Source organism: Corvus moneduloides, chromosome 8 (assembly GCF_009650955.1).
Source record: "Corvus moneduloides isolate bCorMon1 chromosome 8, bCorMon1.pri, whole genome shotgun sequence".
In the NCBI taxonomy this organism is placed as follows: Eukaryota; Metazoa; Chordata; class Aves; order Passeriformes; family Corvidae; genus Corvus; species Corvus moneduloides.
The window spans coordinates 6840837-6867578 of record NC_045483.1 but is presented as its reverse complement, the minus strand read 5'-3'; the positions used below and the strand labels follow the sequence as shown (position 1 = coordinate 6867578).

General features: G+C 38.9%; 2 protein-coding genes across 5 annotated transcripts in view; one reads left to right on the top strand and one right to left on the bottom strand.

Annotated features, from left to right (window-relative positions):
- Window positions 1–3418: 3418 nt before the first annotated feature.
- On the top strand, window positions 3419–22020 carry ENO4 (enolase 4). 3 transcript variants are annotated; one of them, XM_032116343.1, is made up of 14 exons: window positions 3421–3918; window positions 5100–5228; window positions 6449–6639; window positions 7508–7644; window positions 9253–9422; window positions 9631–9762; window positions 11153–11218; window positions 11923–11982; window positions 13776–13943; window positions 15181–15306; window positions 17606–17801; window positions 18730–18797; window positions 19339–19456; window positions 21451–22020. In XM_032116343.1, exons 1-14 carry the CDS (start codon window positions 3781–3783, stop codon window positions 21537–21539), a joined length of 1788 nt encoding a protein of 595 aa, XP_031972234.1. In that variant the 5' UTR covers window positions 3421–3780; the 3' UTR covers window positions 21540–22020. The 3 variants fall into 3 exon arrangements, with proteins under 3 accessions (XP_031972235.1, XP_031972236.1, XP_031972234.1); XM_032116344.1 differs by lacking the exon at window positions 19339–19456 and having other exon boundaries at window positions 3419–3918; XM_032116345.1 differs by lacking the exon at window positions 15181–15306 and having other exon boundaries at window positions 3420–3918.
- Window positions 22021–22609: 589 nt separating this feature from the next.
- Window positions 22610–26742, bottom strand: part of SHTN1 (shootin 1) — a 54393-nt gene continuing 50260 nt past the window's right edge. For both annotated transcript variants that reach the window (XM_032116341.1, XM_032116342.1), the window contains exon 17: window positions 22610–24146. In XM_032116341.1, coding sequence (XP_031972232.1) covers window positions 23936–24146 — 211 coding nt within the window. In that variant the 3' untranslated portion in view covers window positions 22610–23935. The remainder of the gene's footprint in view (window positions 24147–26742) is intronic.

Sequence of the window (26742 nt, the reverse complement as noted above, 5' to 3'; positions counted from 1 at the left end):
GAGCTGGTTCTGAGACTAAGGAGCAAAGTAGAAACCCCTAAAAAAAAAATTAAAATACATCTAGTACATCTTAACACATTTGTAAAAGTATACAGAGAACATGAGAAAAACAACTCTTACAGTGTACAAGTGGTTTAAAGTTGAAAAGGGATTTTTAACTGGGACACTTTTAACTGGGGGATTTTAACTGGAGCTGGTGCAGATAAACTGCTTTGAACAAGTGAAAACACTAATAGCAGAACTTGGTATTTGTACCTGGACTGATGGGTGAACATTAACACTCAGTTAAAAATTGTTTAACCCAAAATTAACTAATTAAAACACTTAACATGCAAAGACCAAGCTAATTAGGGATTTCATGTATGACAAAAAATTACAGAAATCAGAAAAATATAAAAATTTGGGATCCTATGGCTCAGTAGATGGTATGACCCAGGAGCACAGGGATATGAGATCTTCTGGCTGAGACAGCACTAGACCTCAGGTAGAGAAAAAGAACTTGCAGTGCTGGGCTGACTTTAAAAAAAATTACTAAAAGCCCCTTAAAAGGGGTAAGGCTTGGAATGCCCCAGCACCGATGTCTCCCACAGCTAGTCTGGAGAGAGCAAGAGGGGAAAAGAGAAGAGGGCCCGCCGCTCTGCTTCGTCCTTTTTATAGTTTTTGCTCCGCCCCCAGTCTGCCCACAGCCCGCCCACAGCCCGCCCCTTCGGTCCAAAGCGATTGGTGCTTTCCCTTTGATGGATCATCTCTGTCCACCAATGGCTCATCATTGTCACGGAGGGGTGGTATTGGTCGAGATAAGGGAATACAATACCTTCATTAAAATTCAGGTATTCAGGTTGCCGCGGAACTTGCCTGAAGAGTAATGGCCGTGGCTAAAAATAGCTGCTGGCTATTAAGACTGGGTGGGGTTTTGGCCTTGGAATCAAAATGCAAGTGAAACACCTACAAAAAGTATTAAAATACATCCAACACACCTCAAAACACTTGTAAAAGTATACAGTAAACACAGGAAAGGTAACTCTTACGGTGTACCAGTGGTTTGAAGTTTGAAAAGGGCAAGTTTGTGATTTTTTACTGGGAAAATTTTAACTGGGTGCAACTCTATTAATAAACTACTTTAAACAAATGAAAAGACTAATAATGGAACTTGATTTTTGTACCTGGGCTGATGGGTTAATTGTAAAATTCAATTTAAAAATAATTAACTCAAAATTAATTAATTAAAGCACTTAATATGCAAAGACCAAGCACAAATAGGGATTTCATGTATGACAGTAACGAAGTATTATTATTATAACAATAATATCAAGTTAAAATACACATCCACACATCCTCTAGCATCTCATGAAGGTTTCATTTGGGAAGGACCTCAAAGATCGATCATCTAGTTCCAACAGATTCTCTTCTGCTCTCTTTCTCTGAGACCTAGTTCGTATTTCTTTCTATCTCTCTCCTTCACATTTCTCGTTAAATAAAATCCATATTAAATAAAATCTGTATGTTGCCATCATATGGTCTCATTTGCGCCTGAATTCAGGCAGAGGCATCTCTCCCTAATCCAGTCATAACACATTCTCTGCCCAGCCTGTGTTTGTGCTTGGGATTGCCCTGGCCCAGTTGCAGGACCTTGCACTTGCCTTTTGGAACTTCATGAGGGTTATACGGGTCCACTTCTCAAGCGTGTCCAGGTCCCTCTGGAGGACATCCCTTCCCTCCAGCATGTTGACTGCACCAGTCAGCTCAGGATGATTGGCAAACTTGCTGGGGGTGCCTCAGTTCCACTGTCACTGTCGCCAACAAAGATGTGTAATAGCACCAACCCCAGCACTGACCCCTGAGGATGCCTCGTGCCACTGCTCTCCCCTTGGACATTGAGCCATTGACACAAAACTTTCCATGTGACCATTCAGCCAATTCCTTATCTGTAGATACAAAAATGCTGTTAGTGAGGATCTTCTTGTTATTTTTTAAGTCCGTGAGAGACTTCTCTCTCACAGAAGAGGTAGCAGGGAAAGTAAACAATCAAGCCACCTGCAACCTTGGAAAGTCTTGTTTATGGTATAGTAGAAAATATTTTGATAATGGATGTTTTAGGATTTTGGCCAATCACCCCCAAGGGGTGGCTGATCCCTTGTCCAATTAGACTATGAAGAAAAAAGTCTATAAAAGAGTTTGTAAAATAATTAAATAAATCAATCTTGCTGCACAATTCCTGCCTGCTGGATCTTCTCTCCTCCTCCTCCCTATGGCTGCGGGACACGGTGATATACCCTAGGGCCCAGGCCTGCGGTAATACCTATCTACGAAGTGGTCCATCCATCAAATCCATCTCTCCAATTTAGAGAAAAGGATGTTGTGCTGGCAGTTGCAAATGCTTTGCATAAGTCCAGGCAGATGACATCAGTTACTCTTCTCTCACCCACCAAGACTCTTATCCCTTTGTCCTCTCAGTCCTTCACTTTTTCTTTTGTGACTTGGGTGGTGTAGCTAGAGCAGTTCAAGTGAACAGAAGCACAAGAGTCATTCAGTATATCAGCCTTCTTCATATCCTAGGTAATCAGTTCTCCCATTTCCTTCCAGAGAAGTCTTATATTTTCCCTAGTCTCCCTGTTATCTCCAACATGTTCCTTCATGATGCATTTTGTTTAGAGGCTGTTAAAGGCCAGAAGGTGGGAAGCTGATACAGAGGCACTTAAATAGATCAGAAGGCACAGCTCTCACATTGGGTGGGATCACCCAGCATACGATCGTGCTCAGAGACCACCACACCAGTACCATTACCTCCAGAAGCCTGTTCTTCCAGGAATATTTAGCTGAACTGGAGCTTTCTGGGGCAAGCCTGTGCATGTGACAAAGATCTGGCACTACCTAACTACTGCCACCCAGCCCTCTGACTGCACAAGCCCCTCATGAAGCAGTTATGTGCCCAAAGGAGCAGCCACCCACCACATCAACTCCTCCTGAAGTAAAAAAATTTAATGAGGCACTCGCTACCCACTCTCCTCAGGGAACACGTAGTGTCAGTTTAGAAACTTTTTCAGAGGAAACAGCTTTTTAAAAAGAGGATTTAACTCTCTGGAGAGTTAGCATAGTATTTCTAAAGGATGTGAAAGGAAAAGAAAATGATTTCTTAAGGGTTTTTCTTCATTATCACCCCACCTGGAGAAGTGAGCACACAATGAGCAAAGGTCCACACATACTGATTTTAGAGCTGGGGAAGTGTGCACCTAACAGCTTTTAAGTATCTCCATTTTCAGTTACTTCAACAAAATTACCCGTGAACAGTGTAACAAAGTGAAAGTTTTTGTAGGAAATTGCACACTAAAAATGATCATTTCGGTTGAGAAATGTTTCTCTTCATTGAAAGCGGAGGGCTTTAAAATGCAGGAGTTACTGTGGGCGTTTTACAGCGTCGTCTCCACCAGACATTTCCCAAACCACATCCTGTCCCTCTTTCAGGACCATAATCTTGCACAGTTTTGTTGCTCGGAGACTTTTAAAACCGAGGAGCGCTTGCTCGGGCCGTCCTGACTTGGAAGGCCATGACCAGCCTCCGAGAGAAGCGCCAGCACCCCGCGGCATTGAGGAGAAAACCGGGCCAAACCGAACCACTCCGGCTCCCAGCCCGGGGTGTTCCTGAGGGAGCAGAGCCCCGGGAACGTGGGGCCCAGGCAAAGGGCCCCGAAGCGCCGCTGTCCCGCCGCGGGGCTGGCAGGGAGCGGGGGAAGGGGCGGGCCCTCCCTGGCTCCGTTGCCCGGCAGCGGCCGCGGCTCCGCCATGCAGGCGGGCGAGCGGCGGGGGCGGCTGCGGCGGGAGGCGGCTGAGTATTACCGAGGGCACCGGGTGCCGGAGCGGATGGAGGAGGCGCTGAACACCCTGTTCCCGCTGCGCCCCGGGGATCTCTACGGGGAGCTGGTAGCGCGGGGCGGGGAAGCAGCCGGACGGGGCTGGAGACGCCTGTTCTGGCCTCGCGTCCCGGCGGGTGGCGGCGCGAGGGGCCGTGTGAGTGACCCGCCGTGCTCGCTGCCAGCCCTTGCCCTCAGGCCAGGGGGTGCAGCGAGGAGCTCGGCGTCTCAGTGGTGACAATTCAGTGGTTTCCCCCCTGGCCCGCGCAAGGATTGCGGTGATTCTGTGTTTGTGGCCAGTGGCACTTGGACGCTGTGCCAAGTACATGTCCGCAGCTGCCGGGCTTCGTGTCCCTGCTGGTTGCTTGTCTCGACACAAAAAACAAAGTAGTCCACAGATGGACTGCTGTTTGTCCTTAACAAAACCGCTGCTCAGCAGTGATGGCTCTCGGGCCAGCAAGAGACCGGGTGCTGTTCACACTGCAACTGCTCATGAAAGGCTAGTGGGCCGCACTGGAAGGGTCAAGAGTCAGACCAATTTTACCTATTCCCACTTGGCAAAATATTGTTTACAGTAGTCCTAATGCAACCTCAATTAGTGGCAGTACTGGAATTGCCAGCAACTCTTAGAAAAAAATGATTTCTAGTATGATCTTTGATGGGAGAGTGGCTGTGGAATTGAAATATTTCATTCCGTCTTATACTGTTTCCCATCTCCAAGTGTTTTGCCATCATCAGTGGAAGGGACTGGAGCTGGTAACAGCTTTTCTTGCTTTGCTTGGTAGTTGGCATGTTCCTCTTCTTTGTAGCTCTAAGTGTTTCGCAGTTTTCCCATTTGGCAAGCTGTGGTTTGATGACTCTCTGATACCAGATTAAATAATGAAACTAGTAGGGAAGTACGTAGAAAGCTCAGGTAAAAATGTAATCCTTTTTTTAAACCAACCATTGGTGTTTATTAACTACAAACAGAGACCCAAATATATTGAATTATGATAGTTCATCAGGCCCATTAAAGACCATGTTGGAAGAAGAAAGAGAACTCCACTTACCAGAAGTCTTGGTTTCCACCTTTCTCACAGGGCTCAAAGGTTGCTGGAACATATAAAACGTAGAATGATAGAATATGCTGAGTTGGAAGGGACCCATAATGGATTTGTTCAGTGGTGGATTTGATTGAAAGATATTTCGTGGAATAAAAGCCTCTTTGCCTGGAAATTGACTTTTAATGGACTTCTTTCTCCTTCATTTAAGGCTAACTACTTTTCTAAATTTTCAAAAGCACCAGTAATATGCAAATTGGTTGGAAGAAAAGTTCTTGATGGAGTTGGTCAGCCAACATTAGAAGTGGAAATATACTGCACAGTTAAAAACTATGAGAAGGTATGAGCTGCTTCTTCTCTTTTTATTTATTTCACTAGGACAATATCTGGGAGAGGTACTGTTCTTCTCACATCTCAAGGAATGTTTTATTTTCCATTTCTATGATAAGATATAAATCGTTGTGACTCAACAGTTGAGTGTTGTAACTTGGGAAAAAAAAAGGTGCTGTGAAAAGTTAGTGGCAGCAACTATGGCAACTTTATTTTCTGTGAATTAGACAATATTTTATGAGTGGGATCTGATAGTCTATCTTTGTATATTAATTCTTTTTTCTGTCTTAGTGATCATATAGGTTTTCCTTTCACCCCATACTAACCTTATACATTCACTTTCATTTCACCTTTTTCTTTAATTTTCAGACCCTTATATTTCTCTTTGTGTGACACTTTCAGAAAAATACAGTACAGGTGAAAAACAGTATAGGTGAAGGCATTTCTTTTACACTGAGCTAATAGGTTGATGTGGGTGATAGTAAAGTCAAACATAGCCATTTAGCACCTGCAGTGCAGAATTGATGGCTCATCTCTTCCCCAGCCTGAAATATTCAAGTTACATCTTTGCAGCTCTAGCTATTGTGGAGTAATTATTTCTACTTTCCCTCGGTTAAACTCTGGTTCACTTAATTCTTGAATTACGTGTAACCTCATAGATATTCACAGGATGTAAAGTTAATGCTGTTAGTGCAGGCAGCTGTGGGAAATTTGTAAATGATGTCTTCCTTAAGTGAATTTACTTAATACCATTTATTCCTCATCAGTACAGAAAGATAGGTTCAAATTATCTAAGTAAGACAGAAGTAACTGATCATGAGGGATGGCATTAAGCATGAATGCTGATGAATCATGGTGCAACAGGCTACCAACAGCTGCAATAAAAGGTGTCCTAATGACTGTATGGTCCTTAAAATAACTCCATTCTATTGTGGTAGCATAATATATGTATAAGGAAGATCTGCCAGAGGGTTTTTGCCTCTTTATGTAGTTATAATTTTGGTCAAAAAACTTGAATAATGTCTACAATTACCAAAGTATAAGAGTCTCAGAAGAAGGTGCTGGATGAGAAAAGACAAGTGGAGCAAATAGATTTGGAGATAGGTACTTGTAGAGTTGGTAAGGACATACTTCTCAGTCTTTCAAATGACATTTCCAAGTTAGAAACTGAATAGTGTTTTAAACCTTTTTACATTGTTTTGTTGCTTGGGGGTTTTTATTTTTTTTCAGAGGATTTGTTCCACTATAATGGCTTCTCATTCTCAAATACCTGAAAATGCTTTACCTGAAACAATTGAAGCTGATGAGAAAGAAAGAAAGGACTCTGTTCATACTGCTGTGGAATGGGTCAATGAATCACTGAACACAATGTTGAGAGACTTGGAGTCTACTGACCAGTGTCAAGCTGATAAGATGCTTGGGTAGGTCCTGCATATTATAAAAATTACTGCATTCAAAATATTTACCATTAATTTACATTGTTAATGAAAGACATATAGAATATTCAGTGTTTTCTACTATTTTAAAAAAATATTCTTCGGATGTCATGTCTGTCTCAGATCCATTGCACTACATTATTGACTGCTTTTCTTAATTATGATATAAAAATCATGCTGGTTTGGGCTGCCACACTGAACACAGACTGTAGCAAACACACCTAATTGCCTTCCACATAGGCTAGATTTGAGAAAACCTTGGTAAAGGGAATAAGGACTTGGTTGGAAAGTGAGTCTAAATAAGATTTCAATGCGTTGTTTACACTACTTTATGCATCTTACATACTCAGTTTGCCTGAATTGGCTTTCTGTGACCCATGGGTGAAGATTTCACTTCATGCATATAATTGAAATTCAGCCAGCCCTGAGTTTGCAGCCACACAATAACCAGTGTACAGCTCACCTCTGCTGGCTTAGCAACCTGGGCTAGACTGGTGGATGGCATGAAGTTACAACAGGATCTGTTACTACCCATGCAAAGGAAATAAACCCTTCATGCTCAGATTGTCTTCTCAGAACTGACTTTAAAACCAGAGTGATTTACAAAGCATGTGGTAAGGTCTGGGATACTTGCTTTTGGTTCTTTTTCTTTAATCAGTGCTGCAGATGACTACCAAAAAATAATTATATGATAAATTTATGGATTTTCCAGCTTCACACAGTGAATCTGTGGTAGAAGCTCAAATACATGCACTTTATCTACCTCCTAGCATGTTCTTTAGCCTGTATCACATGTCTACTTATCACATCTAACAGTATTTTGACCCAGTAATTTTTATGCCTCTTCCTTCAGTGAATACTTTGCAAAAAAGGTGGAAGAGAAAAAGGAAATTCAAAAGCGAGAGGAAGAAGAAGCAGCAGAAGTTACTCCTGCCCCTGCTTCATGCCCTCCAACCCCAATACCTAAGCAAAAAAAAGGAGGAAAACCAGGTTTACTTAATTTAATTTTGATATTTTCTGCAATACAGATACTGATTAAAGTCCTAAAACACATCCTGTCTCATGTTCAGAGGGTTTGGTTACTCTCTCCTGACCTTTTTGATCACAGCAGTTTCAGCAGCAGAATGAGGGAGGGGAAAATACAGTTTCCTCATCATTCACATGTATTGGTTGAACAGAGTTTCTGCCTTTGTTTTACAGTTGGTTTAGACAGGAGGTTATTATTCTTCAGAGTGAGGAATAAGAATGGAGGAGGATGTAAATGAAGAATAAAAATGAGAATGATAAGGAAAGAAAAGGAAATCACAGAACTGAGCAGGAAAATGGAAATTGAATTGAGATAGAAGTTGAAAACAGTTGAAAGAAGGAGGAAGGAAAGTTTCCTTCTAACACTGAGAAAAGGAGGAAATACAGAGAAAAGCAAAAGAGAAAGAAAGAAGGGGATGAGATGGGAATGAAGGGTACTATAGAGTAAAAGGAAGTAAGCAAACATTCTACTAGAGGAAAAAGGAAAAAGTAGTGTGAGACTAGAAAAACAAGGTAAGAAAACATGGCCAAAACCAAACAACCCAAAGGGAAAAAAAGCCCATATGTTATCTCCATCTATACACTAAACTGAGAGAAAAAAGGGTTGTTGTCATTTGTTGGACGGGCAGAAAATTTTGGCAAATTATTATTATCAGTTTAGTTGCAATTATCATACGCTGTCAGTAAAAAACCTCCCACTTCATATGCTGAATGTGTGCACAGTAAATTCACCTTTGACCTGAAATTTAACTTCTGCAGTTGTCAGGTCCATCCAGATATCACTGTGGTGTATATGATACTTCAGTCAAGCTTCTGCTGATACATCTATTACATGTTTTCACTAATTGTGACATCAACTGTGATATTACTGTTAGACTCAGTGCCTGACTGTTTGGAGCCAATATAAAACAGTCCCCAGTGCAGTGATTTTTGGGAATCAGACCACTTATTGCAGCTTCAGTAGGTGCTCCCTGTAAGTGCTATTGGGAACTGCTTGGTTTACAGCATTTTGGAAAAAGTTATTTTATCTGAAAGGGAAATAAATTCTTATGAAAATTTAATGTGTAATATTTAAAAGACCTGTTTTCTCTTTGGGAATTCCAGTTGTAATGGACCTGAACTTTTTTCACAGTAATTATTAGAAGAATTCAAGTGTTTGTACTCCCAATCAGGTTATAATGTAATCTTCCATTTTTTAATGCAAAATCCTAGCATTTAAGGAGCACAATAAAGGAAACTGAAAACATGCTTTTGAAAGGAACCTGAAAATGATACAATGTTATTTGATTCAAACACAGATAAATAAAAATACATATTTCAGCGGCTGAAAGATCTCCAAAAGAAACAAACTTGAAATGCATTTGAAACAAAGTGAGGACAGATACTGTGCTTACTTGTAAGGTCATTCCATATAAAATGGCTGACAAAATGAAGTTTTTAAAAAATTAATTATTGGTTTTTAATACATTGAGTACACACTGAAATGACAGTATCATATTTACTCACATGACTGTGATCCACAAGCATATGTTTAGAACCAAGGAAATATTTAACTACTACTCTCTCTTGTAGTAAAGAAGGTGTTAGTGAAAGAGAATCCCATCCCACCTGCAGAACCTGCTGAACCCGTGCTGTGTGGCAGCTTGGCCATTGGGGGAACATCACTTGCCATAGCAAAGGCTGGGGCCACCATTAGCCGTGTCCCATTGTACTTATATATTGCACTGCTGAAACATGATCAGGTACATGTGGCTTTGTAATTTTGTTTATTTTATCCCAGTTATCATAATTATCGTAGCCAGTTGTGACAGTGTTATTAAATTTGCCTCATAGAATACACCCTTAACACCATTGCCTGTAGCAGTTTTGAACCCTGTACCATAACTAAAATATATTAGAAATTATTCTGAGTTTTACGTTTTTATTTTCACCTGGCACTCCCAATTACAGGAGTCACCTAAAGAAATGATTCTACCACTCCCAATGGTTACTCTGTTGAACTGTGAAAAAAATTTACCTACGAAACTGAAATTAGTGAAAGAAGTTATGCTTATACCACCAGTTGAGTTATCACTCAAACAGGTACTGTTTCCTTTTTTTTTGTAAATGTATTCTGTAGACATCATACTAACTACATATGTACATAAGTATACAGGTCTTTTCAATATAGTCCTTACAAACTATATTTTTCATCTTTTTGTTAGCTTGCAAGGCCAAAGTTTTAACAGATGTTAGTCAGTGCAGAACTCTAACACTAATAACATTAAATTAAGTGAAAAGATGATTTAAAAGGAGAACCATGAAGATTTAATTTGAAAATGTATGTTTATATAGAGGAAAAAAATCAGTGCATTGAAGATGTCAAGGGATTGTGTTATACAATAATAGGTTTTGCATTAGTAGATTATAAATATTAGCAGTTGTTTGATACAGCATACAAAACAACAAAAGCTGTAACAAATTCACAGGAAGGCATAAAATATTTGGGAATAAGTTGCTCTAAAATGATATTGTGACACTAGAAGGGAATACAAAGAACAAGAAGGATGTGTGAGACAGATGGGATCAGCCCTCTCTCTTTTTGTTTAGCCATGTGTTGCATTAAAGAATGTATCTGCACAAGATGCCTTCATTAGGGCTGTGATTTCTACTTTGTGTGCTGGTGACCTGAAAAAATAGCTGAGCTCGATTCTCTTTCTTTTTGCTTTTCCTTTAACTTTTCTGGATTGTCCCCCAGAGCTGTTAATAAGGTCACTTATTCTGCCCCATTCAAAGGATGCCTCCCAGTGCCCATGGGAGAGGAGGAAGGTGTTTGCTGCAGTGCAGAACACGAAGCTGTTTGTCCTGTAGTGTTGCCAGCTGTGACTGACTTCTGCCCCCTTCAGTATTCCTTTACTGGCACAGTTTGAGAAAATCTGAAATGTCCTTTACAAAGTTAGCACTCAACATTTACCAGCTCAGCTGAAAAGAAAAAAGAGTCTTGCATTAAAAGCAATGAATTAATTTAATTGGAGTGTTCCCCAATGTTTAAAATCAAGACAGTGATTTTTTTTTTTCCTGCTTCCTGGAAGTATTCTGAAGGTAAATGCACTCAGTCTTGTCAGATCTTAGGAAGTCTTAGGCAGAGTCACAACTGGGAACAGGGATTATCACCTTTGCACTTCTCAGATATAAATGCAGACCCATATATTTTTCACTTGTTAGATTTGTGAAGAGATACTTTTGGGGAAGAGACTGCTTTCCTTGACATCCCACAGTCAAATATTCCTTCTCATTCCACTGCTACTAACTGTTTGTTGTTGGACACTTGTCTGCATTTTGTGGGTGGAGAGATTGAGTTAAAGGTTTGGGCTTTTTTTAAGACCTTATATTAAAATTTGCCTTTAGAATAAATGTTATATCTCTTCTTATTTAAGTTGCTAATATGAATTAATAGAACTTCCTTTTGAAGATTACTGTTGTTTAATTTCAGGGCATAGAAAGAATTCAGGATATTCAGAAAGAATTGACAAGACTGTTGGAGCCTTCAGGCAAAATGGTACAATAAAAATGTGTTCTAACAGTGAGATGTACTTAATTTAATCTTTTTACTACCATTGTCCTTTTAAACATACACATGGAACACTTAGCCTGTTACAGGCTCATGACACAGAACAGAAGATGTTGTTTTCTGACAGATGAATAAAACATTGGCCATTTGGTGATAATAAATTAGAACATTTAGAACAAAATATTGTCCTAAGCATAAGGCTTTCTGTTTACCTGAAGGAATATACTGGGAGTGAATAGTATGAGGGGGAATATACAATATATATTCTGATCTTGGTACACCTCTCACAGGCAACAAGTTTTATTCAAGGTATTACTATTACTGTAGTAGTAAATAAGTCTTGGTGTGTCATGGGCTTTTTGGAAGGCAAGGTAGTTGGGTTTCTCCAAGTACAGAGTCTAGATTCTCATTTCTAAGATCCCCTGTATTTTTGATGGGCTGGGTGAGAATGTCTTGAAAACCAAATGATGGTTGGACAGATGTCCACATAGAAATAAACATTTTAAATGAGTAACCACCACAACATAAAACTATTAAACTATTAAGTAAAGCTATTTCCTAACTTACATATTTACAATCTCTTTTGACCAAAATTCTGTCAATCTTTTTATCTTATCTTTTCTTTCTGAGATGTCTCTGTCATCTTTTTATTTTTCCATGGAATTGATTTCTTTCTTCTTTCACTCCAACAGCCTGGTCCACAAGCAGACAGTAAGAAAGGAAAAGCACAAAGTTTGGGGAAGAAAGCTCCGGTAAGAAAAGAGATTTTAACTCTAAGCCTTCAACAAGGTATTAACAGCAGCAGGGAACCAAAATGTTCTTAAGAAAGGAAGCATTAATCTACATCACCATTTTGGAAAGGTCAAGGCAAGACTTAAATATTCCAAAGGCTCATATTTTACATAATAATTTAGATTCTTCTGACTATACCATCCCTTCCTGGGGGACACTAGAGGAAATAGGGGAAAATTTCTGGGATCTGGTAATTTTTCTCATATAGAAATTCTGGTAGTTTATCCAAATGAACATTTTGCAGCACCAGCAGAGAACATGCCCTTTTGATCATGTAGGCCATAAAACTATTACTTGTAAGACTTGCAGACTGTGCTGTTTCCTAACCCTGGGAGCATAACTCCCCTCTTTATCCTGCTGCATTCAGTTCCCAGGTCCAGTCTGAGGTTATAGATAATGGCAGATACAAACCAGCAGCTAAAGGGCAGCACTCACAGTATTGCACAGGACTGTATTTTATATGACTCAAATGATCTTTTTTATCCTTTCGAAACTGGTAGTTTGTTGATGAGTTTTCCAAATAGTGGGATGGAAATGCCATGCAGGTTTTTCTCCTCATTCTGAGATGATTTAAATATTATCAGGTGAGAATCATTACTGTTGTGAAGTATAAAAAAGAAAGGATGAAGAAGAGCTTTCCTATTTTATTGTTGCTAAAAAATTCACCATCATTAAGATGCTAGCCAGTGTTTTCCTGGTGGGTAGTTTCCATATTAGTACCACAATATGTACTGCAATCATAAAGTAGAATATTTCTGTAAGATACACACAAGGAAACAGTGCATTAGATTCTCTGAAAAAAATTCCTTTTATTTCAGTGGAAGAAAACTAAAGGAGAGAGTAGTGAAACTGAATTTAAAACTGATAAAAGCACTGTGTGAGTTTGAACTTTTTTGTAAGGGCAAAAAAAAAGAAATTACAAAGTAGGCAGTGAAGAAGAAGATTATTTAGGTTATGGAAGTAAAAACTAGACAGAGAAATTTTTTATACAGATAAAAAGTGCTTTTAATAGAATGTAACAAGGCACAGCATATGGACATCTTGAAAACCACATGAAACTGCAGATTTAACCTCCATCTGAAGTGCACGAAGACTTCAGCTTTTTTTGCTGTCTGTTGCTGCATCTTTATAACCCAAAATTCCCAGACCCTACAGTTAAAAATCAGTACTTGAAAAACCTATAAAAAAACTGACAACAGAAGGACATGTGAAATACTTGCTCAGTGTAACTCTGCTTGAGGCTCATGTCCAGGAATACTGTCCCTGAAGCAGACAACTGCATGCAGCTGGGCTGGAGGTATTTCCCCTCTATGAAATTTGTTCTTCCAGAAGTCTTGGAACACTCCATAGAGTCAATATCAATGTTGTAGTTGAGGATAAATGAGTAAAAGCTGTTTAAAAAAGCAGAATATGTTTTTGTGTCAAAAGATTGGTCCACAGCACAAGAGTATTCATGACACCTCAGTGGTTGTTGAGTGCCTTTAAAATAATTTTGTAAACCAGTACTGACCACACAAGACTGAGATCTACATGGCCAGACTATTTCCAAGGACTACTGGCTCTCTACTCATTAGCACTTCATAATCCCTCTTTGCTAGAAAATTGTCCTTAAAGCTGCCAAGGAGATTTCTGAGAACAAATTTATAATTTGATGACTAAATGCAGACTGAAATGACAATGAAAAAGGAATATAAATATTTATAATTAATATATATGTGTGTAAATAAAGTGATTATTTTTGTTTTGCTTTCAGCCAGCACCCTTAAAAAGAATATCACACTTAGGCTGCCTGACAACAGGATATGATAATCTAGAACAACTGCTACTCCTAATGCAAGCAGCTTGCAAAAATATAGGTCTGGAGCTAGGAACAGACATGTACTTAGCAATAAATTGTGCTGCTCATCAATTAATGGATTATGTAAGTTATTTTTCAATATCTATTTTCTTGGGTTTTAAAATAAACGTAGCTCTTGTTAACATTATTTATTATTATGTTGCAAACTCACCTACTAGCTCCTAACTCCATTTTTTTTAAAGTACTAACCAAGCAAACAGAAAGAATTATCTCTGCATTTATAAATTCTGGTTGAATCTGCTTTTTTCCCATTACATTAAGCTACATCTCTTGTTTTGTTCTGACTATCCTAACATTTCCGTGTACTTTTACTATGGTATGTTTATATATACATTAGTGCCCATCTCACTGTGCATCAACATTAATTTTTTAATTTTAATTTTTTAATGTTTTTATTTGACAAAATCTATTTATGTCCCAATGAAATCTTACAGTTCTTGCCCCTTATTCCAAGATCAATCAGGTTTTTCTCTAAGCAGGAAAAGAAACTTCCATTTCCATTTAGTACCTCATGAGCTTTTACATGTTTGGGTGTTCTATAGTGCCAAAGATTCCATTACCAATATCTTTTGTGAAAGCAGTTGTTCTCCTGTGATATCTGTATCCTTATACCAGAATGTGCAAAATCTTAACCACTGAATTATCAGTAATTCTGTAACTTTCTGTTATTGAACTGTTAAAGTCACTAAGGCAGTGGATATCCTGCGCAGTTTCACAATGTGTTCTTAAAATTCCTCCCAGGCTGTAGTTTGTGATTCCCAGAATGGTGATAGTGATTTTAAACTAGTCTTTTTTTTCTTTTTTTTTTTTTTTTTTTTTGAAAGGGGAAAGAGGCAGGGAAAGGCAGTATCTTGGTTTTGAGCACTGAGGGTGGTGCACTCCTTTCCCCAGTGATATTTTCTTTGTGAAAATGAGGAAAAGAAATCCCCTTGTTTTTGAAGAGAAAAATGAGATTTTTTTTCACATGATATTCAATAAAAATGTCAAATACTGCTAACCTTATGCTATAATAATGCCAGTGTCAAACTGGCAGTGATGCCTAGAAAGTGCTGAAATAGATCTCTCTTCCTTTGGCAGTGGCATTGTTCAGAGACTTTGGCATGAGCCCACTGGAACCCACAGTGTCATTTTAGGCAGAGTTTTCTGTAACAATGTGCTGACAACTCAGACACAGAGTAAAGCAGATGAGTGAATGCCTTCTCTTTGAAGCACACACAGCCCACTGCCTTAACAGAGATGTGTACACCCTGCTTTTCAAAAGGGTCTTACTTTCCTATCTTTTACGCTTTTTACCTTCTAGGATAAAGGAAAATATGAAATACTCACTGGAACGTTCAAAAGTCCTGATGAAATGGTTGCCATGTATGTGGAAATGATTAATAATTTTCCTTTTATTATTGCATTAATAGATCCCTTAAGAAAAGAGGTAAGACACAGAGCAGTCCTTTAAAAACTGATGATACTGTTCAGTGGCATATCACTGAGCTTTTCTCATTTTTACAAAACATGTAAAATACAAAGCTTCTGTTTTTCAAGTCTTTAAGCACCAAAAAATATCACTAGAAAATGCATCTAACAATTTATTTGAATATATTTTATTGTCAATATCCAAATTTTTCTGTATTTTTGACATAATTTCTGATAGGAAATAATCCTGGCATGAACAGAATACAGTCAGTATGCATACTTTAAAGAATTAAAAGAAATTGCTCTTTTATTTGATTTTACTTGCTAAACCACTGTTATTTTTATTACATTTCCCTCCTTATGTGCACAATTCAAATTGTAAGGTAAAACTGTAAAATTCAAGTGTATTACAAGAAGTCATGTGTAATGCAATATTGTATTCTAATATTGTATTATATATATTATATTATATTATATTACATTATATTATGCTGGAGAAGAAAATATTTGAACATTGTTGTATGTTCAGCCAAAAAAATCACCAAAAAACACTATTGCTGCAATTCTTTGTGATGGGCATTTATAACTAAAGTCCTGTCACTTGGCAACATTGCTTGGCAGAATGTTTGAAGTGGGAGTAAGACACCCTGTATTTACCTCTGTTATCAAAGTTAGAGAAGTTAATTAGTGTGGCAAATCAACTACAGCAATAAAGCACAATACTATTAAACATGTTATTAAACTACAGATGGGTAAAAGAGATTGCATAACATTAAATATATACATTTATACATAAGGTTAAATTTCCATGTATTAAAAAAAAAGAATAAAAACTTAATTGCTGCAGAACCTACAATTGTAGGCCAAGATTCTGCAGTTGCACAACTTAATAAAAATTTGCTCTCAGTGTCAAATTGCACTTTATCTTCTTAAAAATACATAGAGGGAGTTCATTTTCATGAACAAAACACAAAAACTGTGATTGAAGGAAGAAGCAAAGTGATATTGGCTTTGTGAATCTGCCCAGTGCCTGAATCAATAATTCTAAAACTGATGAACTTCAAAATCCATCTCATTTTGTCCTTAGCTGGAACTTTAAAAGTTCATTTTCGGAATAACTGTGTTTAGTATTACCTCAGCCTTGTTAGCCTTGCCTCCCTGTACTGTTTCAGTCTGACTCTCTGAAAAACCATGTTCCAAAACACCAGGTTATTCCCCACTCCTGCCAGGGCTGCAAACTTCTTTAGGAATTCTTATGAAGGAAAATATTTGCAAGATGAGAATCAGCAGGAAAATTACAGCAGATAGTGAAGTGCAGTTGGGAACAGAGTTAAGAAAAATGTCTCTCCTCCTCTTCCTCCTCCCAGATCTCCAGGGCTTACCCATGCCACTTCTTTGCCCCAGATAATTAGATCTTTGAGGATTAGTACTGGTACCAATTCAATAATTCATTGCCAGACACCAGACCACGTTGGTGCTTAAATTTAAACATTTGTTCAGGTGTCAAAAACTTCATTTTCTTTAACACGCCGGCTTGAAATCTGTACAGGAATGGCCCCGATGCTGATTTCAAGTCGACAGGTACAAAAATCTGTCTGATCCACAGACCGAGAATAACCACTGGCAGAATTATGAAGCAGAAATGTTTTTAATGTGAGAACTTTGCCTTCTGTGGACACGAAGCAAGCAAATTAATTCATACTTTTCTTCCTTTGAATTCTTTACATATCCTTGTCCTTTATTTAGCCTGAATCATCTACCATGTGGACAATGCATTAAAATAAAGAAACAAAGACCCTGAAAAACGGAGCTTTGCTAGAAAAGAGAGCGTTGTATTCTGCTGTTCCCTATGGGTCCTGCCATTGAGTCTATGTCTCCTGTTCATTATTTTATGTTCAAACAACCATGACACTTAAAATGTGAACACAAAAATGAGTCCTTTGAATAAAACAATAAAAAATTTTTTTATATTCTATCAAAATGAAGTAAATTTCAGGAAGGAAATCAAAATAGAAAATCCCTACACTTAATTTAATTTGAGATATTTTTAACTATATTTTGTGCAAATAGTGTTGGTTAATTTCAGATTGAAATTTATGTTTTCTAGCAAAATCTTAAAATCCAAGGAAAATCCAAGCGGTATGTTTTTCTTAGGCAGAAAAATTTAAAATACAGTATAAAATGTAACATTTATATGAAGGGCATATTTATAATTAAACCCAAATTATTATTTAATTTTTTATTTTACCTCCTCTGCTGGGATTTTCATTCAGTTTAGTTTTTTAAACTCCAGTTGTTTACTCTATTCATTTATGCAGGACAGAGAACAGTGGAGTAGCATCTGTTGGTCCCTTGGTTCCAAATGCTACCTGATTGCTGAAGATGCTGCCACACATATTTCCAAACTCAAAACTGACCAAAACATAAATATAGCAATGTGCAGTGGTGTTGTGCTGAAATACATTAACCAAACCAAGGTGTCAGACCTCATAGAACTTACTGGAATTCTCGATGGTGAGTAGAGGGGGGAAAGGCCGAAACCAAACCCTACAAGCCACACCCATAAATATTACATCTTTTTATTTAATTATTGACACTTCTAATTTAGAAAGCACTTGTCAGGAGAAACTGTAATTCAAGTTTTCATTCACAGATCCCTGTCAAGGAGCTTAAAACAGCATTCAAAGCTTCAACTGTAGTCAATTAATACACTGAATGTTTTGAATGTGGATGCCCTTTGACACTGCAGCTAAGTGTCATGCTGCATACCAAGTTAGATATCAGAATTAAAATAAAAGAGATGTGATCAATTCATCTGAATTTTGATTAATTTTAGCATTAATAATTTAAAAATTAAAGCAAGTACAAACTATTTAAAATTGCATTTACATAGATTATTGACTACATACTATTGAGCCTTTGTAGTAACAGTACTAAGAACCTGGGCAACTTTGTATGTAAGATTTCTCTTTGTATCACATTTTGTTTATTCATTTTTATACCCAAGGAATAGATGGACAAATTTAATATAGCTTAGTGTTTTTCTTGTTCCTTAAAAACACCCAGAATCGCTGTATCAAAGCGAGTAAATAGCAACTAAGAGATTTCATTCAGTCAGGATGGTAAATTGTTTTTCAAAGAGAAGAAAAATCATTACTATAGTGAGGAGCACATTTAAAATAAATAGCACAGCCTGACCATACAGATCAGTGAGAGACGGAGACTAGGACAGGATGTTAGATGTTCCCTTATCCATCTGAAAATAAAACAGAATCTTAACATAACAAATATAGTTTACATTTTTGTAAGGTGGGTTTTACTCCTGTTTGTATTTAAGCTTGGATAGCCCAAGGGTGAAAAAAAGAATGAGAGGTCCAAACAATTTCTGTGTCAAATACATAAAATACACTCTAATGAAGGTTTTCCCTCCCGTTATACATAGGTCAAAGACATATTACCATATTAGGAAGTCCAGATGGAGAATCTTTAGATGAGAGCCTCGTGGATCTGGTAAGTACTGAAAGCTGTTCAACTGCAGAATTGCAAAATACTGCTTTTAACATGTACTATTTTTCACGGAGAAAGCCTTTTTGTGCTTGAGAAAGAAACAACATTTTACAAAATGGGCTTTTTCTAGAGGGTTGTTTTTTTTTTCCCCACAGAGAGTGGTTATTCTTTTGAATTTAAAGAGAACACACAGGAAATTTGCCAAAGCAGGGAGTATATTCAAAAGTGTTATGATCCATTTGCTTGCATTAGTTTATAAAAAAATGCGAGTTACTTAAAACATTCCTGTGTAGTAACAATATTTTAAGCAAAAATTCTTAACACTACTATATTTAATCTTTTGCAAATAAAATTTCATTTCATATACCAGCAAAAATTACTGTTTGTATCTGGCAAATCTCTCCCTGAGAGGTTTTATTTCCCCCGTTTCTCTCTGTGGAGAGATGAGGGTGTTAAATTAGACATAGGATACCGTGTTGAATTACTGGGAATGACTTCACTTCCCCGAGTGTGGAGTTTTACCACGGGCCCTCTCTCGTTGCAGGCTGTTGGTCTGGGTGCCAGGTTTCTCAAGTTGGGAGGTCTCTCCCGCGGAGAAAGGGTGGCCAAATACAACCGGCTGCTGGCTATAGAGGAGGAACTGGCCGCCAATGGAACGCTGCGTACGAGCTTCTTTCTTACTTTGTTTTCAGCCTGCCATGAATACGGGCACAAAGATTGGAGGGAGAATGATTGAAACTGCACCCCAGGAGGGAAGGGAAATCAAAAGGCTGTAAATAAGGGCTGACAAAAAAAACCTAGGATAGCACTTGCCACAATGTATATTGTTGTCCTAATGGATTATCTGTTTACTGAATGTTAAAATAGAGCCCCCTTCTTGAGGAGTAGCCTACATTAAGCTTTTTCTCCAGAATTAATTGGTTAGAATCTTGAAGCCCACGGTGCAAAGGGAACGAAACAAAAAACCATGCATATAACATGTCGAAAAGCTGCCAAAATGGAATTTTAGGCCAAATACCCCACCTCCCTCGAGGCCCTAAACATATATTGCTAACAAAACTTCATTTCACAACCCTCTTTTGTACGTTACATTTCCAGCAAAATGTGTTTGGAAAGCTACAATTGCATGGGTAAGCCTTAAATAAAACCCAAGAAAACCCCAAGCTGACGATGCACATTCAGCCTTAGCCACTTGTATGCATCTGCCTGCCTGTTTCAGGATCTGCATCTTCTTTTTACACTGTACCAAGGCACTGTTAAATGCTTAACAGTTCATTAGAGCCACTTCTCACTTGCTCAGGTATCAATCAAGCCAGAATAAAGACAAGCAATCTGAAGGGGAGGCAGAGAGACAAGGAGAGGAAGAAAGGAAGGAAAAGGCTTGCATGAATTGTATTATGCCTAAGAAAAGAAAACACGAAGCAGAATTAAGTCATTTTACCCTCGTTTGTAATAATTTTCAGTGTTCTACACATAGGGTAGCAGCACTTGACATGCACACTATAGAACAAAGTTTTTAATTGAAATTTGTTTTTACTGAAAATATTTTGAGCTTTTTGAAATCTCCTCCTTGCTCATAAATAATCATTGCAAAAAATTGAAACACAGACACAAATTCTTTTTTGCTGAGAAAGTAGTTTCACAGAATGCACTTTTCAAAAATAAGACAGATAATTATAGAACTATGAATTTTAACTGCCTCAGCAGTATTAATATATTCCCTCCTCAAATAGTATAGTCTAAACAAAGGCTCTCGAGTCTGACAAATATTTAGACCTATATCTGATGAAATGAAACAGCAACAATCCCCGACACCGTTAATCATTTGGCAGAAATAAGATCCAGTACCTAAATCAACAGCAGGGAAATAGTGAGAGCAGGTCTGAGCTGCATACCAAGCTCTTCATTTGGCTGGGCTGGAGCTGGGAATACACAGGAGAGCCCGTGCCGAGGGCACTCTAAGTGGCTCATGGCTGGGAGGTGACACTGGCCCATCAGGAGTGTGTGAGGGGCTCAGGAGCATCGCATCCAGGCTCTCCCATTGCCTGCCGCTCTCCTTCGAGTAGTTGAGAGCAGCCCCGGTGGCGATGATGGGCCAGCAGCTCACCTGCACGGGTGTGTGACCTGCTCCAGCCGGGCCTCCCCTTCACCTGGCGGTGACACAGGGCTGAGAGGCGCTCAGGGTGGCGTGGGCATCGTGTGTGGGGCAAAACGGGGAGCTGGTGGTGAGGGCAGGGATGGAGAAAGAGTCACAGAGCTGGGAAAACCAGGGAGAACTGTTAGTGGCAGTAACTGTGATCTGTTACGGGAGCAACACCGGGACAGGGGCTTTCATCTAGTTGCTCAAGGCTGGGGTAGGGACAAGGCAGAGTCAGCTAATGGAAACTCTGCAAGAGCACCAGTGCAGAGGGGAAAAAAAATACGGCAGTAAGGTGAGATGATCAGTGAAGAAAGGAATGCAATACATAACTCAGGCTGATGTGCACCATGTCCTGATCCTGTAATCAAAGTGCTCCTTTCTAAGGACCAGACTTCTAAAGGTGTTTCAACTCTTGTAAGAATCATGTGACATTCTCAAACATCTGTGTGCACCAGAGAACATTACAACAAACTCGATTACAGCAAACATGAGCTGCTTTTTTCTCTTCTGTTTCAGGTGAAGCAAAACTTGAATTTATTGATTTTGCTGCAGAATCACAGCCAGAACAACTTCCTGATGTGCTTCCTGCTCCAGAGCAGGATTAGTTGCCTCCACAGCTCTCAGCCAGCCCTGCAGGTTCACAGCTCAGCTCCCAGAGAACAGCAGCTGACTTACAGCAGCTCACATTAACTTTGGGATAAATCTCTAAGAAAAAACATTTTACTAGGAAACTCATATATTAACTACTCCTAAATCAATTTATTTTCATTCTAGTATGAAACTTATATATTAAATTTTCCTTAATCCATTTCTTTTCAAGCATTTCAGGCAAATATCTCTTAAGAGATTTCAAATACTGGCTTCTCTTTTCCCAGGGATCATTGCCTTCGGCTGAAGCGAAATTAACTGAGCAGCGACTATAGTCTGAAAATTCTGTGCTGCATTTACAAATTGACAAAACAAATACTGCTGTGTTAAGTCCAAAACTAAATGTTTGTTTTGAGAAAATCAGATTCTCCCTTGATACAAAGAGCAAGCTGTTGACAAACAGTAAAAAAAAAAAAAAAAAAAAAACACCACATTTTACAAAAAAACAAAGGCCTTGACTGTTACGCTGCTCCATCCCCCCATCCCTCAATGCTGCTCTGAGATCCAGCCTGCAAAGGAGATTTTGCTCCCGTTGTAGCCCTCAAGACAAGTGCATCAGTGCAAACCCCAAATGTTGGGCACAGAGTTGTGACTGGCATCAGTAGGAAGCCTGCTCCAGTTGGAAGCAGAGAGTAACAAGTCAATTCCACAAGATCTGGGAAACTTGTCAGGAGTCTTTTTAATAAGCAACAATGAAAAGTTAAAGAAATAATTTATGTTCTAGGTAACAAAACAGTTTAAGTGAAAGAAATGCTTCTTGAAAAACTTCTCGGTTTTGTATAATTTGAAAATTTGAACATATAATACAGCAGCAATAATTTGAGGAAAAAATACATATATGAAATTTTGCATTTTAAATTCAGTGTAACAGACAAATAAGTGAAAAATTAACAACCAGAACCAGCTGCCCCCAAGAAATGAAAATATCAATGAGAGACAAATTTCCGCAAGTTTATGAACTGTATGTAATTCAGTAATTAGATCAAGCCCAAGATTTTCGTAGCAAACATGCAAAAACCACCAAAAGAGATGTGAAACCACCACACTCATTACTATCATTTTATTTTTAGGAAAAGCACCAGACAGTTGCATGCAGAGCCAAACCAACAAACTCAGAACATTCATCCTTCAATACTATCACTGTTTCAAATAATTAAATAAAAAAGAATCCAAGTGCATTCAAGTACGTGCCCACCCAATTTCAGTTACACCAATCTTTAGGCAAATCCCTGATTCCATTTGTTCATTATAAAAGAATGAGATACTGTGTTGAATTTAAAGAGACTACAATGGAATGTGAATTGGCAGTAGAGCAAATCAATGATGTTCCTATCTCACCGTCGTCATAGGCAATAAGGGCTGAGGGAAACTGGGATTTGTGTTATCAAACACAGACACCTGAAGTGTCACCTCATAAAGAAATTAATGCCACCAGTGTGTGCCAGGTTCAAAGCAAGGGCTCATTTGTTAGCACTGGGAGTTCTCAGAACGCTGATTCCCAATAACTTGCAGTCCTAGAATCAATCCCAAACGCAGCCCATGCCCACTGGAGCCTAAGGCAAGTTATTTTTGCGCAGCAGTAAAAACAGACTCCAGCTGCAGCAGTTCCAAAAGCTGCTGTGTAACATTGAAACAAAACTCAGGAGCAAGTCCTCCTTTGGAAAGCTTTTAACCCAAATGAGAGCACCAGTCCCAGCCCACAAACCCCTGACTCTGGCTATCGCTGCCAAAAATCTTGGTACCACAATGAGATGCTGCACTGCCTCTGCTTTTCAGTCTCTGTCCCCTGGGAATCTGAGACAGAAGGGTTGTGCTTGTGCTTTTCATTTCCTCCCTGTGTGGGAACAGCAGTCAGGGGACCAACAAGATCTTGGTTTAAGTGGATATTAAAATATTTTTAGAGCAATGTGTCTAAGCACATTTTTATTAATAATTAGTATCACCCCTCCCATACTGAAGTTGATGAGGGTGTAATCACTTACAGGGTCTAACCCAAACCTGTCCAGCTCAAGAGGGATGCAAGGGGCTTCTGGCAAGCTTTGGAACAGACCTTTAACAAGGCATCTTCTCAATAAAAGAAGAGTTAAAAAACCCTTTTCAAATCCATTTTTAAAGGTAACTGACACTATCTAAGAAATTAATAACCATACCTGCAAATTAAATGGGAAAGGGATTTTGAGTGACACACAGTAATTTAACACTTCAGTGCATGTAACAAAAACTGCATACAAAAGACCATTTCAATCTGTATTATTTCTGTCTGGAGTACAGACTGTAGCCCCTAGTAACACACCTAAGCAATTCACATGTCCAGATAATGATTCCCAAAAGTTACAGCCTTTCAGAGTAACAATTAACAGTTAGAACTATCTGTTTCTTTTATTTTCCCAACATTAGTTTCATTATGCGGTGGCTTGGTTTTCTCTTCTTTCACTTTGTTCTGGTTCAGGGTGTTTTCAGACATTTGATCTCCACTGGTGGACACAGGATCTAAAACTACCACAGATTCGGTCTCTTGTTCACTGCTCGAAGCTTTTCTTGTAAATTCTGTGTGACTGGTTGATCTAGAGGAGAAAGAATAAATATATAAATACACATGAAAGTTCACATATTCAGAAGAGCATAAAAACACAGAAAAGCATTTCTATTAGTAGCACATATGACCAAGACAGGTCTGCTAAGCTAACAAATACATTTAAGGATTTAACAGCTGTTATGTACAGACAGCAGTGCACAAAATGCAGCAGTCACATTCCCCCTCCTGGACCATTCGTTAAGCCAGGCATGGAAGATGAAAAATGAACTCAAACAAGGCACTGAGAAATGGCTTCTCCACACCTCTATCCCAGAGCCACCCACTTGGGGCTGCACTGCACAACTCTGAGGCACAGAGTAACCAGGTAGAAGTGTTCCCTTGGCTGCTGCTGGTCTCACTGGGAGCAAGTGCTAATGATTTCTGGAAATTCACCCACTGGCTTTGCTGAACTCTCGAGGGTGTTCAACCCACACTCTGTGCTGCAGAAATGGGGCTACACCACCATTGTTTGCAGTGCAGGGATTTGTGTGGATAAAAAGCCTCTGAGCGGGGAGGAAGGAAAGGTCAGAGACACCTGGGTTATTTGTCAAAGCTGGCATCAGCCTATGAACACTAAAAGCACTTGTCTGTATTCAAAAGCTTTGTACTGGTGTTGAAAACATGCAGGCAAATCCTTAGATTAGCCAGAATGCACCAGCAGAGAACATGGCAAACACTGGGAATGCTCAACCTGAATAAGTGGCAGATTGGGGTGTTCCACCTTAACCGTGCTGGGAGGGCTGACAGAGAGCCTGGGAGCACAGGCTTGTGCCTCCTGCACCGTGCATTCCAGAGCCTGAGCCTCCCAGAGCCTGTCAGCCCAGTGCCTGTGGGCTCAGAGCCAGGCAGGCTCAGGGATGGCAGCCACATTGCATTGGCCCATCCTTAGTAGGGCCTTACACACCACTATGGATGCACTCTCCACACCCACAGAGCCCAAACTGGGCAGGTGCTGAAATCCCTGGTGCTGGAAGGTCCTACGCACACTGCACTGGCTTGTCCAGAGTCTTTTCTTCCTCCCTTCTACTTTTTTTCTTTTAAATTTTCATGCTCATTTATTACAAACAGTCTTCCATACTGGCAAGGCAGCACCCTTGATAGGAAAAAGTAGAATCAACTGGAGGCCATAGAAAGAAATTCAGCTACAGGATCCATCTGCCATGAACTGCCCTTTATTGTGACAGTCTTTGTCCTAAAGAAAATGACAAAGAAGAAAGAGGTCAGCCCACTCAACAATTAGAACATGGGGTGGGGACTGCACCAGCTCCCACCTGATGGGGAGAGAGTAAATGAACAGCTTAAAACCAAGAAAATAATCACAGAAACAACAGTTGCTGCACTTTCCATTTCAGAAAGAATTTACTCAGCTTGCAGCGCTGGATACGGCAAATGAAATTCCATGTTCAAGCTTTAATTATAAGAATTGTCTCTAACATTAGAACTTTGGTATAAGTTAATTAATGCAGAAATTGGCACTAATAGATACAGTTTCAGACTCATTTGATTATCATCAGAAGCTAGTGATTTCAAAAGGAAAATAATGCTTATTTTATGCAGAAGTTGCCAATCATTCCAGAAAAATACAGGGCGGGGTATTTTGAATGTTACAGCAAATTAAACTTTTTAAAGCAGTGTAACCAGAAGAGGGTTATTTTAAAAAGTGCTACTTTTGAAAAGCTGATTGCCCAACACTACAAAAATGGTCAAAGCTATAAATGCCAAGTTCATTTTTATTTCACTTTGGAGGTAACTATCTTTCAAATCCCAACAGCTGGACTATTTAATACAATCTGGTGAATCAAAGTATAATTCTCCACTGGGCTCACAGTGGGGAGTCTGCATTAGTGTATGGCAGCATTCCAACAACTGATGCACAGCCAAACGCTCTGAAGTCTGTTTCATTTATAACAAAAATGGATAAAATGGCAATCATATTTACCACCTTCAAAGGACAGAAAAATGAAAGATGTCGATATAAAGTAGTTTAATGGAGAAAACCGGTGATTAAATCAGTGTTTGCAGCATAAAAATAAGAATTACTATCTGACTTTGTTGTACTAGTATTGCCTTCTTCAAATCCTTTACACTGGTGCAGCACCAGCCTGACAATGCTGCTGTTACAGCTGAGGCATTGTTAAAAATTATTAACCCTATTTATCAGGTATTCACAGCTTACTTTCAACAGTTTGTCAAGAGCAGAATGTTTCAGTGTGAAGAATGAACATAATTTTGGTGCTCCTTTTCAAAAAACAGCATCTACTCCTACAAATAAAGCTGGGAAAAGGAGTGAGTAAAGACAGAGTTTGCCACAGTTCTGAACAACTCAACTTTGTCCAGCCAAGGTATCTGCATTTAGTTCTATGCAAAGCTCTTCCCTCATTAAGATTGTTAATGCTGTTATCAATATTCTTGTTATTTGTGCCACTATATATTAAACCAGACATTGAGACCCTAGTTCTATTGTACTCATTCACACACAGTTGTTCTCAAGTCTGCATATATTTTTATGACTAAACACAAAAAAATCTGCACTGTGAAATTTAGATTTAGATGACAAATGCATTTGAGATCAATTCTATGGGATA